Source organism: Grammomys surdaster, unplaced genomic scaffold (genome assembly GCF_004785775.1).
Source record: "Grammomys surdaster isolate TR1022 unplaced genomic scaffold, NIH_TR_1.0 607, whole genome shotgun sequence".
In the NCBI taxonomy this organism is placed as follows: domain Eukaryota; kingdom Metazoa; phylum Chordata; class Mammalia; order Rodentia; family Muridae; genus Grammomys; species Grammomys surdaster.
In genome coordinates this window covers 58,370-73,560 of record NW_021605026.1, presented here as the reverse complement: position 1 = coordinate 73,560, position 15,191 = coordinate 58,370, and the positions used below count along the sequence as shown (strand labels likewise).

Below are 15,191 nucleotides of genomic sequence, written 5' to 3'. Positions count from 1 at the left end.
GATTAGATTAGATTAGATTAGATTAGATTAGATTAGATTAGATTAGAGGCAGGTTTATAGGGAGAGTGCACTCTACAGGGAGGTCACTGGCTCCAAGGACTGTGGCCAGGATAATCACCATGGGATGGGGGTGGGGAAAGAGAGAAAGGGTGCACATGGATGCAGAGAGAGGAGAGAAGAAAGGAGAGAGAGAGAGAGAGAGAGAGAGAGAGAGAGAGAGAGAGAGAACACATAAATGTCTGGATTATACAGAGAAGAGCTCCTAAGGCAAGGGCAGCCCAATCTCTAGGCTGGAAAGTTCAAAGTTGGGGGCAGGGTATGTCAGGTATGGACTGAGAGATGCTGGAAGGACCTGGAGGCCAGATCTTCTTTAATATATAAAGAATACACCTCTGTCCCTTGTCCTGGAGTCTAAAATCAAGCCCTATATACTTTATGGTACTATATTTGAGGCTACAAAAGGAAAGATAACAATACTGAAGAACATTGCAAAAGGTCTAGAAGCCATGGAAGGTAATTTTTATGTGCAAACATATACAAATTGAAAGGGTCCATGATTCACCAAAGAATGACACTCTAGACTCAAATGGTATGTAAACACAGAGTGTTTATTCTGCAGAAGTCCAGCATGCTGGGGTCTCTCATTACCAAGACAGAGAGACAACCAAGAGAGCTTGCAGGCCTGATTTAAAGCACACTAGTGTTCTCCAGGGTAGGTGACCTTTATCTTGCTCCATCTCTAGGAACTTTCCATTACCAGGGCATGGGGGCAGGAAACTGTTGCTGACCCATTGCCCTTGTTTCAGGCCAGGTGGCTGGGCAGCTTCTGATGGCAGGACAGTTTCTGACTAATTCTTGAGATGTTTCTATGGACTGGTATTGTTGTTTGAGAATCATCAATTGAAGAGTAGAAATATGTTCTATAACAAACCTTATTAAAGCATTGACTACACAGGGACTTCAAGTCAAGGCTGACATCAGTAAGATAAGAGGACCAGGCTGGGTAGAGACAAGGACAGTCAGCCAAGGAGACCAGTTGAAGAGGGACTCGTACCAACCCTGAGACTGTTGTCTTTCTAATCTTCTCTCATGGAGCTTCTTTCTGACTCAGGCCATGGATTCTTTGATTACCCCTGAGTGGTCAACATAGAAACAACATTCCTCACATAAGGCTGCAGAAAGTCCTACCTGCTGGAGGAACAGCAAGGCTAGTCCTGTTCTGTAAGAGTACTTCTGCCAGGGAGGATAAGAATCCTGCATGGCTGGATGGATTTTTCCATCTCCTGTATATCCGAATCTATTGCCATCATTAGGGCCTTGTGGAGCTGGGGGCCCTACAGTAGCAGCTCCAGTCAGCCCTGTGACAAGGACAGAACCTGGTAACACAGTGGAAATAGCCACCCTTTTAACTTGATTGTTTGGAGGTGCTAGCTGATGGAAGACATCCTCTCCAGAGTAATAAGTCACTTCCTGGTGCCCTTGTAACACTCAAACCATATATTTTATATTTTTCCTTTCTAAACTTGCTATGCTTGTTCAAAATGTTCTTCAAGAGACTTAACCAGAGAACAATGTCTCAGCTGGGCTTTTTTGAGACTTCCTTTGTCAATGCAATTAATCTGAGTCTCTTAACCTTAGCCTCAGTCAGATTGTTGGTATCAGGCTCCAAATCCAATGACATCACATCTAGGTGACCCCCACATCATTGCCAAGGCAACTGCCATACATTCCCAGAATCCACCTGGCTACCTCCCACCTTTACCTGGGAGAGGCTACATCACCACCCATATAAAACAGGCAGAACCCCCTGACCTCTTTCTCTCTTCTTCCATCTTCTTCCTGTTCTTCTCTATCCCAACCCCCATCTTTTCCCTATCTCCTGAATAAATCCCACTTGGAATCATTTGGTCTGGTTTGGTCTGTTCTAAGCCACACACGGACATATATCACAGACTCTTAAGACAAGGGCAAAATTAGCCACATTCTTCACCAAAATAACACAAAAACAATCTCTATGCCACATATTGAAATTCTTCTCCTCTGAAACCTCTTGGTCTAGGTCCACACAATTCAAATCACTCACAGCAACAAAGTCTACCATATTCCTACTAGGATGGCTCATTAAGCCCCACTTAAAGCATTCCGTGGCTTTCCAAATCCAAAGTCCCAAAATGCACATTCTTCCAAACATAAGCATGGTCAGGCCTAGCACAACAATACCCCACTCCTGGTACCAACTTCTGTCTTAGGGTTTACTGCTGTGAACAGACACCATGACCTTTTATAAGAAAAGCCTTATAAACAGCAACATTTAATTGGGGCTAGCTTACAGGTTCAGAGGTTCATTCCATTATCCTCAAGGCAGGAACACGGCAGCATCCAGGCAGGCACAGTGTAGGAGGAGCTGAGAGTTCTACAACTTCATCTGAAGGCTGCTAGCAAAACTGGCTTCCAGGCAGCTAGGACTAGGGTGTAAAAGCCAACACCCACAGTGCCACACCTACTCCAACAAGGCCACACCTTCTAATCCTGCCACTTCCTGGGCCAAGCATACACAAATCATCATACTGGGTATGGTGTCTTCCAGAAGTTTCCTTGCCACTACATTGGCAGATTCCTTCTTTGTAGGGTAAGCTTCTATCCATCCTGAAAAGGTGTCTATAAAAGTTAGCAAATACTTACATCCATATGTTCTTGGTTTTATTTTTGTATAATCTATTTCTAAATTAGCCCCTGGCCATTGTCCCCTGAATCTCGATGAGTTGCTTAGCAAACTCCTTAGGTAGGATGGTTCTGCCTTCAGAAGTCAGTAACCATCTTTTTCTTTTGTAAACTCCTTGGCATTTCATCTGATGTCATTTGTCTTCAGCAGTATATCCAGGGATGGCTTGGAGCACAGGAGGCAGCAAAGCTATCAGGATGTTGACAGTGGAATCTTGGGTGGCCTCCCTTTTGGTTTTATCAGCTAGCCTGTTCCTGTGGGCTATTTCTGATATCCCTTTCTGATGCTCTGGGCAATGAATTATGAATTCATTATGAATTATGAATTATGAATGAATTATGGCCATTTGACAGGGAACCATAATGCCTTCAATAAAGCAAGTATTCCTTCCTTATTTCTGATGGATTTTCCTTCAGCAGTCAATAATCCCATCTGCTGTCAGTGTAGATGTTAGCTATGGCTTCTTTTGCCAGTTTGAAAGCCTGGGTTAGAGACTTTAGTTCAGCTTTCTGGGCTGAAGTTCCCAGCGGCAAAGCAGCTGCCTAAATAACAGAGTCCAAGTCCATTACCACAGCCCCTGCTTACCTGATTCCATTCTGGATGAAGCTGCTCCCATACATGAAGTAGATACATTCTGTATCTGGCCAGGGTATGTCAGTCAAGTCTGGCATGATGTTCTGGATGTGCCCCAGAACTATAAAGCAATTATGCTACATGTCTGAGGACAGGTCAGGTAGTAGGGTGGCTGGGTTTATGGCAGATAATGGGTTGTATCTTATGCAAGGGGGATTCAAAAGTAGAGCCTGAACGTGCACCAGCGTGGCATTGGATAGCCACTGGCTGGGTAGATTCTTGAGGGTCCCCTCACTAGCATGGAGGGTGATGATAATAAGCTCCTGCCCAGTGGTTATTTTGTCAGCATTCTTGACTAGCAGGGCAGTGGCAGCTATGATACAGAGGCAGGCTGGCCATCCTTGAGCCACCATGTCCAGCCTCTTAGATAAATGAGCCACAGTTCTTTTCCTTGGTCCCAAAATTTGAGACCCCCTTTGCTATCCTCTTTCTTCATTCACATACAGGTGGAAAGGTTTGTTAATGTCCTGGTGGGCCAAGGTCAGCATCTTCAACAAGGTTCTTCTTAGAGTCTTAAAAGCCACACCCATCTCAAGGGTCCATTCTATTTTGTCTTCTTAGCCCCTGGTGGCCTCATGTAACAGTTTGGCTATCGCGGTGAACCCTGGCACCCAAAGTCTACAAAACCTGGCACATCACAGAAACCCCCATGCTTGCCTCCAGGTTGATGGAACTGGGGTGCTAAGGATGGTTTGCTTCTGAGCATCCAACAGCATGCATTGGCTAGCTCCCCTTGAATATGTACCCCAGGTGACCTCGAGTTGACAAAGCTAAGCCTTCTTCTTAGCAGACACTCAGTAGCCAAGTTGACTCAGCTCCAGTAGCAGGTCTCATGTGCCCCCTGGCCTGTCTCCAAGTTGGGGTCGCAATACATACTGGAGAACAGTTATTTGGGGGTTGGCTAGCCAGTCTTCATGCAGTGCCTTGGGTGAGTTCTTGAATCCTTGAGATTCAAGATCAAAGTCAGTTTTCCCTTGAAACCTCTCTCCAAAACTTGTCATTCAAAAGCAAATAGAGGCTGGCTTTTGGGTGCTAGAGGCAGGCAGCAAAGCCATCAACAGCTGAAGCTTCCAGCTGATGTCAGGGACAGCTTGGTTAACAGAAGCCATGCTTACCAAGCTGACTGGTGCTCTCTGGCTTCTAGGTCAAAAGGAGTGCAGGTCCTATAGGCTTTAGAAAGTCTCTCTAGATATTCCCTTGGGCTCTCACTCTTTCCCTGCATCACCTGGATCACCTTAGATAAATCTGTGGGCCTCTGGCAGCCTCTCACAGCCCCCCCCACATCAGAACCTGGCAGTAGACCTGGAGCCTCGCCTTACCTTCAGCAGAGTTAAGATCTCAGTCGGGCTGAGTCAAAGGAAAGGCTGCATCGATCTCAGCCTGGACTTGAATAGGCAGCCCACTTGCTCCTGGGACCAATATCCAGTGGCTCCCATGATCCCCCCTTTCTCTCCTGTGTCATGAAGAGGACCTGCAGCAGTCATTGACAGTCATCCCAGGTGAGCAGGTGAGTCAGCATGATTGAATCTAGAAGACCTGTGAGAGCTGATGGTCTTTCTAAAAATGAGGGCTGGGGCGGGGGGGAGTTCTGTAACTTCCAATTGTAAAAATCATTACTGGCAAATGGCATATATGTCATGAACCGTCTCCACCGACCATCTGGGGACATGCAGTCCAGAATGGTAAGGCAGTAGTAGAGTCTGCCCTCTGGGAAGTACAGGCCCAAGTATGAGGTGGACTTCAAGTGGAGTCAGGAGAGTCAGGGGAGACATGGGCTGCTCCTCCCTCTGCCTGTGCTGGCTGGACAGGTGCAGTGGCAGCAGGACCAGAAACATAAGGAAGGGAACGGAGATCCTTCTTGGGAGCAAAAAGGGGGAGCAAGGCAGGGACCAAGGTTGACTGTTCTTTAGTGGAAGAAGGCCTGTAACAAAAAAGGTCACACCCAAACAGGGGGTTCTCAACCAGCTGTTGCCACATGGTGACATATGGCACTTGGCCTGGGTGGTACCAGGCCTCGTAAATTAAAATTAAACCTTTATCCTGTAATTGATGAAGAAATGGAAAGTCCCTTTTTCTGGACATAGGTGGGCTACTCATTTCTGCAAAAGATGGTTAGTTTATGGGGACAACAACCAGACTCGAGGTGACTCAGTACAAGTCCTTAAAATAGTTCTGGACCAAGCCCAGTGGTGTGCTTTGTGCCTTTCTCATCCTAGGAATCAAACAATAATTTGTATGAGAGGACAAAAAGCACAAACAGAATATACATAGACAGACACAGAAGGATATTCCTGTGAAGACAAAAACAAACCCAAAAGGCTGTCTCAGATGGTCTTCCTCTCTGCGCATAGGAGGCCCACAGACCCACAGCTAGTTCAGAATATAGATGAGAACTAGCAAGTTCTTCTGCTTCTGGTATGGAGTTGGGAGCATCCTCCACAGCCCCTGGCAAGCTGACAAAATACACATCCATGTTGTCACTCCCACCCTCCAGACTAAATATGAAACAGAATTAAACCCAAAACAGAAACACAGATATGGACAAAAGACAACTGAATGCCCAGACTTACTGACTGAGAAAAAACCCCACTCCATTATTTGGGTGAGGATATCTCCAGTGAATCCCCAGATGAGCCTCCAAATGTAAGGGTGGCATTCACTGAAGAATGACACCTCAGACTCAAATAGTATGTAAACGCAAAGAGTGTTTTATTCTGCAGAATTCCAGCATTCTGGGATTTCTCATTAACAAGAGACCACCAGGGACCACAGTTCTGATGCAAACATACAAGAGTTTTTATTCGAGTTAAAACTTGGGTCACAAAACTTCCTGATGCAACAGGTTAGGAAAGAGACACCCTGGTCTAGGGGACTAGGTGTTATGTAGGGAAAAATTGCAAACAGGGGCTTCCAAGCCTTGGTGTTACATGATTGGATATGTGGGGAATAAAATGCTGGCCTTTAGACTGATTAGTGTATAGCATCTGTTCAAACCACAAGGAGAGACCATACATCTAAAAGAAGCATTTTGACTCATGTTTTCTTAGCTCATCCTGTTACTGTGACCAGCTTATCCTGTTATTATGAGCTGGCCACAGCTGTTATGTCTATTTCCAACTGCTGAGGACACTCTGGTCTTTTTCTCAGAGTTCAAGGGTGAGGCCATGTCACCCAGAGGACAAGGAACTCAGACTGGAGTATAAAGAGCAAAATGGAGTTTATCCTGCTACTTTGATCTCTTCAGTGTACAGCCAGGTGAGCTCGAGGGCCTAACTCAAAGCACATTAGGGGATTCCGGGCAGATAACTTCATCTTGCTCCATCTCTGGGGACATCACAGAAGCACTGCCAGGGTGTAGGGGCTGGAAATTGCTGCTGGTGAAACTGTTGTTAACCTATTGCTCTTGCTTCAGGCCAGGCAGCTGGGCAGCTTCAGATGGCAAGACAGTTTCTGACTGGACAATCCCCAGCGGAATTGACAGGGGTTGAACATGGGAAAAACCATAGTGAGAGGAAGTCAGGAGGACAGATAGAAAAGCACACAGGAATGTTTTTTTTTTTTTTTTTTTTTGAAAAATTTTGAGACATTGTGGAGAACTAGTTTTTCCTTCTGGGACTTCATCTGAGAAGGAAGGTCAGCTGAGTGCTTTCTCTGCCTCTCTGATCTAGCGGGGCTGTACCTCAGCATCTGGCTACTGAGTCTTCACTGGTAAAATCAAACAACTGCAATTTGTTAAAAACAAAGTTGTGACGTAGGTGACGTGTGCAGAGGTGCAGCGCTTCTCTTGGAGACTGATGGGACTCAGAGCCCAGAGTGTACAGCAACAGTAAGGTTGGGAGTGCAGAGGACTACGGTGAGCAGTGTGGGAAGGGCAGGATGGCAAAGGGGAGGGGAGAAAGAATCTGAAGGAGAGGGAAGTAGAGGGCCATCTATAGCAAGACACCCCACACCACCTAAGTCAAAACTCTGTGTTCAATGGCACCTGATATCTAAGTCAGAGACATGTCCCGGAGGCACCTTGCCCTTGTTGGATCCATCCACCCATCCATCCATCCATCCATCCATCCATCCATCCATCCATCCATCCATTTGTACTTATTGGGAGTAACCTTGCTTATATATTAATTGGCCTAAGTCAGCCATACACGCCTACTGACACAAAGTCTTGGTCTCTGTGGGAAAACACTGACCCTAGAACAGATAGCTATGGATATTGTAGACAGGTAGCCCTGGTGGGAAAGTACCAGCCTAGATAAGAACAAATGAACAATAGATCTTATGGACAGGTAGCTTTGGTGGGAAAGTATTAACTTAGGTAAGAATAAATGAATAGATCTTATGGACAGGTACATAGTGACCTCTTCTGCCCTGCTGCTTCTGTGAAGTCTTCACCCAGCCAATATCCTGTTCTGGAGAACATTTGTACTCCCCCTGAGATCACCTGCACTCCCCAGAAACAAAGAAGACCCTACATCACCCTCTCCCCATATCCTACTTCTATGTGTATATAACCCCAGTATGGAAAAATTAAAATTTGACAGTTTGATCAGACTCTAGACAGTTTCTTGCATACCCTTGCTCCCTGGTTCTCTCTTCTAGGTCCTCTGGATCCTAGTTCATGTCCCATGGGACTGGGGCACTGACTGCTCTGTATGTGGGTCCCATCAGCCACTCCCTGTGCCACAGAGCCAGTATCTCTATCCTTTGAAGCAAGGTTTGCTCTTGGCCATTCAATACCTCCACATCCTCAGAGATGTCCAGGACAGCTTGGTGCACTGTCAGAGCCTCCTTCAGCATTACACCTTATTTCCACAGCTCTGTAATCTGGAGAGGATGCAGGCTATAAGTGTAACCACCATGAGCTAGATGAGGACTATGGAGTTCTTCATTGAGCAGCTTGGTATGACATCGCTGACAGGGGCTCAACTGACTCAAAACTGGTATTTGTACAATGGAGAGGTTGAAAATGTTTCTCATAGATTTAATTATTTGGGAAGGAAAAACTATCCAAAGAAAGAATTATTTTTGACCCTAAGAGGATTCATTAATATTTAATATTAATCCCAATTCAGGGTTTCTACCCCAACTTTAACCATTTAGTTTCTGGATAAAAGACACACACACACACACACACACACACACACACAACCTTTATATTTACAGTAAGTCTTAATCAGCACGAGAGCTGGCCAGATACCTATCCTCTATGCTATTCTGTCTATTTCCCAGCCAATAATGTCATTACATAATTTGCCATGTTTCATTTGGTTGCCCTTAACTCCAATTAGCCAACCCATATGACCATTATTTCCTGACTCACCTAACCCATTCACCCTCATTCACCTTCTCTTCTCCTCATGGTCTCTTCCAACCCCTCTCCCCCTGGCTGGGCACACCAAGCACCACCTATCTGAATTCTGCCCAGCTATAGACTGGAGGCATATTTATTTATCAATCAGAAATAACTTGGGGGCAAGGTCATATAGCATCACTTGGGTCTACATGCAGACTCATCTCTAGGGCAACCAGGTCTTGGGGGCCAGCACTTAGCATTATAATACATAGCAACAGAACAAACCTCAAAACTCTCTGCTCACAGCAAACGAAAACCATACATTGTGTGGCCTACAGGTCAGCAAATACTTTGTTTTATGGACATTTAAGAAACAAACCAGGCCAGTCCCATTCTTAGAGTCTCTGTTGGAACATCTCAGGGAACACTAGGGACCAGAGATGACTGGTCATGCCCAGTGACCCATAAATTCAATTTTAATTTTAATCTAATTTATGGGATACCCCAATGTTGACTTGTGTCCTCCACACAAGACCATACACATGAAGAACACATATATTAAGATACAATTGCAGGGCAATGAGATGGTTAAGGAGGTACAGTCACTGGGTGACAAGGCATTCACATGGCTGAATGAGAAAATGGATTCAGTAATGTTGTCCCCTGACCTTCACACTTGTAGGTCCCCAGCAAATGAATGCAACTAAAAAAAAAAAAAAATGAAAAAGGTACATTTGGAGAACTTGGGTTGAAATGCTAACTTATGATACATATGCTAGCTGTGATACTTTGTGTGAATGGCTCACCACTGTCGCGTCCACCCTCGACCAGCAAGGAAGACGCAAAACGCGAGCTCTTCTCCAAGAAGTTTATTCAGGACCTTTGAACAATCTTCTAACTGACGACCATCTTCTAACTGACGACTCTGGGGGAAGCCTCTCCCAGGCTTAAGTACTCTAGGACTAGCCAAGCCCCGTCTGCCACGTGGCAACAGCAGATAGGTCCGCACTCACGGAGACAAGCCAGATCACCAGCCACAGCCATATAAGGAGTTGTTTACTCCTAAGAGTTCTCGCCAACAGGTGGTGGAAGGCGGAGACTGGTGCCATCTTAAAGGCACAGCACTATGCGGCTTTCCACAGTTCCCCCTTTTTGTTTTTATACGAAACAGGTGAGAGTAGAGGTCTGATCTCAGAAAGAACAACGAACATTGTGCTAACCCTCCCTGAGCATCCCTGCCCAGGCAGTGTCAGATCTGTCCAGTGCCAATTTTTGCTGAGGCGGGAACAACGTTGGAACCGGTTGGGGGAAAGGACGGCACTAACCCGCATCAATCAGACTTGCTCCCCTTGAGGCTGCTAGCAGCTGACAGCATACCTCAAGTGCAGTGCTTAGCCTCGCAACCTGAACGTGATGACTCAAGGCTTGATGGCTGCCAGCCAAGCTTGGGGGAACCGTCCGGCCTCAAAGGCAGTAAAGGCTTGGATAATCATGGCTGCATTACGTTTTTGTGTAACCCTAACCTTGCAAATAAACCACAGGCAGATAGAGGAGGCTAGCACCATGAGTATAGCCAAGGATCCCAAACCCGCCCACTTGGTCAAGAGGAAGATGTCACGAAGCAGGGGTTCTCTAGATGCCTCCAGCTCCCTCAGTCTCTAACCCTGGTGTCACTGTCACCATCATCATCTCGAGCCTCAGGAGGGTCTTCATGGCGAACCTTCCGCACCAGGCGCTCGGGCACCCACACTGGATCTTGCTGGTCCTGAGGAAAAACACAAACAGAACCTCGTGCCCCTGTCAGCACGGGATCAGGCCCTCGCCAGGAGCCCATTAGGACATCTTTCCATTTTACCATGCTTCTAGAGGGGCCATGAGAATTCTGATGTCTGTCCACAGCTGAGCGGCCGTGGACATCCAAATTTAAAAAATTTAGGGTAAATAAGGCTAACGATATTCTCTCCTTGGGGGCACGGCCTTGGCCTACTCCCCCTTTTTGTTTTTGTAGGCATTCTTTTAAGGTGCGATGAGCACGTTCCACAATACCCTGTAGAATCTCAGTCAGGTTGCCACTTACTTCCCCTTTATTAGGTAAAGACTTCCACGCCTTAATGGCGATCTGATTTACTTGCTCAAACACTTGCACAGGATACCCTGTCTGCTGGTTGGCAAATCTTCCTTGTCCCAGCAACATATCCCTATCCCAAGCAGGATTACCATTCCTCTGATTTGTAGCAGCCTGCTCTGTAGTATACTCAATGAGGAATGCCTTCCAATCCAGATATTGCCCAGGGCTCAAACAGGCACGAGCCAAGCTGCTCCAATCACTAGGTGTCATACAATGTCTATTTAATGCCTCAACTTGAGCCAGAGTGAACGTAATGCCATATGTCCTGATTCTGCCAAAGATTTTATGACCTTAAAATCAAGAGGCTCCTCATAACGATTACCTTGAGCATCTTGAAAAACTGGGCAAGCAAGTTGCAACTCCGATCTCACTGCTCGCCATACTTCTGGGTAAAATGAATGTCCCGAGCCTTCAATAGGGGCGCTCGGGGCATTATATGGCGGAGGAGTAGGAGGCACTACCCCTGATGGCCCTGCAGTTGTCTCTGGGTCTTTGTCTACCTCCCTTTTCTTCTTTCCTTCTTTCAGAGAGTGTTTCTCTACCTTTTCAATCAGAGCTTGAAGCTCCTCATCAGTATCTGACCAGTCTGTGTCAGAATCCTCCTTCCCACTCGACTTAACTGAGCGCTCCTCTTTCAGCATTTCCAGGGCAGTCTGTCCCTCCTCTACTGCCCTGCAGCACCTCTGATCCTCCAAACAGTTCCTGATAAGCTTCCACACAGGTCTGACCCCTGACTTGAGCGTTCCCTGACCCCATGCAAAGTCTAGATCCTTTCCCAATTTATCCCAACAATCGATAGTTAAATTACCGGAAACTGCGAACCAAGGAGCAATGATATCACACTCATCCAAAAACCTTTCAAGGGTGCTTTTCTTAAGTTTCAAATTTTTAGATAACAGCAGCAGCTCCTGAAGAGCCAAAAAAAATTGGGTGCGACTGAGAAGCGCCCATACTTTCGGCACACTGTGCCTTTCACTTTTGGTCTGCAACAATGTAAACTTTTCCGCTCTGTCTGCAGAGAAGAGCAAAATGGCTGCACTCCGTGGACTTTATTGTTCCAACTCACCTCGGGAGCTTTCCCTTATTCCACAACTTTCCCTCGTCCCATTTACCTGGGAACTTTCCCTCGTCCCACTGACCTGGGAGCTTTATTGTTCCTACCCAGAAACTTTATTGCCTCTTTTACCGAGGGCCTTCCCTTGTCCCAACTTAACCTGGGAACTTACCGGTGCACCACCCTGACTGCTTGAAGTTCTGAGCTTCGCTTTCCCCTATTGTCGCGCGTATGGGCCGCCAGTTGTCGCGTCCACCCTCGACCAGCAAGGAAGACTCAACGCAGGAGCTCTTCTCCAAGCAGTTTATTCAGGACCCTTGAACAATCTTCTGACTGCCGAGCCTGGGGGAAGCGTCTCCCAGGCTTAAGTACTCTAGGAATAGCCAACCCCCGTCTGCCACGTGGCAACAGCAGATAGGTACACACACACACACACACACACACACACACACACACACACACGGAGACCAGCCAGATCAACTGCCACAGCCAAATAAGGACTTGTTTACTCCTAAGAGTCCTCGCCAGCAGGTGGCGGAAGGCGCAGACCGGTGCCATCTTAAAGGCACAGGACTATGCGGCTCTCCACACACCACTCTATGTTTGTTACTACAAATGGGTATATTGACAGAGAGCAGTATGTGCTCTACACTTGTTACCATGGTTAAAACAAGCATTTGGAGCATGGACATCAAGACTAAATCTAACTGAAACGTTCCTTTTTCCTCTGTCCTTGGTTTTCTGAGTGAGAAATGGGGTGAATCCAGAAGACCTTGCTGGCTGGGAGGTTCTTCAGTTTTGTGTATTCTCACCTGACTGGGCCCTGACAGTTCTTGCCCTTTCCAGAGTTTCTTGAGTAAAGCTGTGGGCCCAGTGTACCTGCTTTGCCTTTGTATAAACTTCCAAAAGCTGCTACTCAGCCATGGTCAGGTGGGTCATAGGTCTCTCAGAGCAAGATCTGAGGCAAGGCTAACAGTACTTCAGATACTAACAGGCTTCAGATACTGTATCCAGGATCTTTCTCAAGAAAACCTAGCTGTCCCTTCATTTAAGGAGTTCTGGGCATGCAATCTGGCTCAAATTGATTCATGGGATAAGACTTCCTTTTGGCACGATTTTTTTTTTTTGAGTGTTTTCCCATGTATACAGATCAAACACAAATTCAGTAAGCTTCTTATCTTATCAACCACCATATTGATTAGCAAGTACCAAAGGTCCAAGGGAATCACACCACCATAAATTTTACTTTGCCTGTGCTTACCTCTATGAATTAAGCAATAACAGATTGTATTGTTGATTATAACAATTATGATAGACTTGCCTTTGTCAGTCATTGCTGCCACCTTTCTCCTGCTATCTCAGGGCCTAATTAAACCCACTGCATTTAATTCATCCAGCTGAACAAGAACATCTTCAACCCTTCATTTGGGCACAAGGAAATGTCGGACAACAAAGGACTTCAGGGCAGGCAGTGGTGGCACAAGCCTTTAATCCCAGCACTTAGGAGGCAGAGGCCGGCCTGGTCTACAGAGTGAGTTCCAGGACAGCCAGGGCTATTCAGAAAAACCCTGTCTCAAAAAGACAAAAAAACAAAAACAAAACAAAACAAAACAAAGCACTTCAAATGTGTATGTGTCCCTCTCAACATTTGACTTCTTACAGGATTAGTGAAGGGTATGTTTTCTGGGCCTTCTCATTGTATAGGATTAGGTTTTATACAGCATACCTGCTCTAGCCTAGCATTGTGATTGCCATAAGCCTTAAAATTCTTTTATCAACATGAAACCAAAGAACGTCAGGAATCTGCCCACCCATACAGGTACCCAAGGAAAGTAGCAGGGTATGGCAACAGCAACTGGGGCCAAAATCTGATGAGTTCTGGAAACTAAACTTGCTATTCTGGAGCTGAAAGCTGATGGCTTTTGGCAATTTAACTCTTCCTCTCTCTGACAATTTACTCCTGCTGATAGCAGCAGGGGATTAAGAAAATAAGCTTCTTTACTTGGGCTCTTTTCTCTTTGGCTCAGGTGCCCTGTGCTGGCCAGGCAAGTGGCTGAGGATTTAACTCTTCATGAGCCAGAGAGAAAAGGAAAGAAAAAAGAAAGAGACAGAAAGGAAGGAAGGAAGGAAGGAAGGAAGGAAGGAAGGAAGAAGGAAAGAAAGAAGAAAGTCAGATACACACAGACACATGCAGACTGGGTGAAACTGAAAAGGGCTGCACCCAACCTTTTTATTGCTTTCAGCTTTTTATAGCTTTTTAAACAAAAAGTTCTCTATGTAAGAAAAGTTACCTCATGGATAAAATGTTACATAAAAGGGGACTTGCAGAGGATGTCGACAGGAAGTTCAAAGCAGTGTTCCATTTTATAAGTCCATTGTAAGTTCAAAGTGACAGTTTCACATGACCTTGCTTTATCACAGTGCGCACCTGCGGCCTCATCCTTGGACCTGACCTAGAATGAATGTATTTCTTTGATCACAACTTTGTCCTAAGCCTATATCTCTTCTCAGTGCAATTTCTGATAGCTCATGGTATTCCTAATTATGCAGCCTTTACTTACTCTATGAAGAGGGATCACAACAAAAACCATCTCCTTAAACTTTCCTCCTAGATAGGGATTTTATAGAGTCATTAATTCATCTAAACAACATTAATTTATGAAAGTTCATCTTCATATTGATCTACAGGAAATTTATGCAATAGGGTGGCTCACCACCCAGGAAGTAATCACAGCAGATTACAGGCAGTGAGGACCTCCCAGGGTTGACTCACTCCAAGACAAATGGCAAAGATGAAAAAGCACTGCAGTAGCAAGAAACACTCCTGGGATGAAGGCCCTGGGGCTGTGTTCTACCAGAGTGTACTCACTGCAGTGAAGCAAGACAATGGGCCATCTCCAGGGATATCTCACTCACCCTCTGCGGCTCTCCTGGATCTCACTTGCCCACTGCAGCTCTCCCTGCATGGTCTCATCCAGAATCTCCACATTTTTAGTAGCCCATCCGCTGACAAACTCACCAGTCAATCATTCAAACTGTCTTTTGATCCTTTTTTGGGGGAAAACAAAACAAAACACAAACAACAACAACAAAACTCTTCCATAATAAACCTACAATCTCCATTCAGAGGGCCTATATCAATACATTCAGCCTGAACTAGGTTTATGATTCTTTCAGCCTTATCCATCACCCTTAAGATGCATTCTCACACATACTGCCTCTGGCTACTTCTTGGCCAAATCAGCAAAGTGAGCTTGTTAGTGGTGTAGGGCAGAGCCTCATAACCTACACTGTCTACTTCCCATCCACAACCCTGCTTTGCCTTAACTCTGGCTGTAGGTGAGAGGCACATATTAGTCTG

General features: G+C 45.8%; 1 protein-coding gene across 1 annotated transcript; it reads right to left on the bottom strand.

The window, feature by feature from the left end:
* Positions 1–9,633: 9,633 nt before the first annotated feature.
* LOC114633397 (igE-binding protein-like) lies at positions 9,634–12,172 on the bottom strand. The gene has a single exon (XM_028781984.1). The coding sequence runs from the start codon at positions 10,984–10,986 to the stop codon at positions 10,300–10,302; it is 687 nt and encodes a 228-aa protein (XP_028637817.1). The 5' UTR covers positions 10,987–12,172; the 3' UTR covers positions 9,634–10,299.
* Between the last annotated feature and the right edge of the window lie 3,019 nt (positions 12,173–15,191).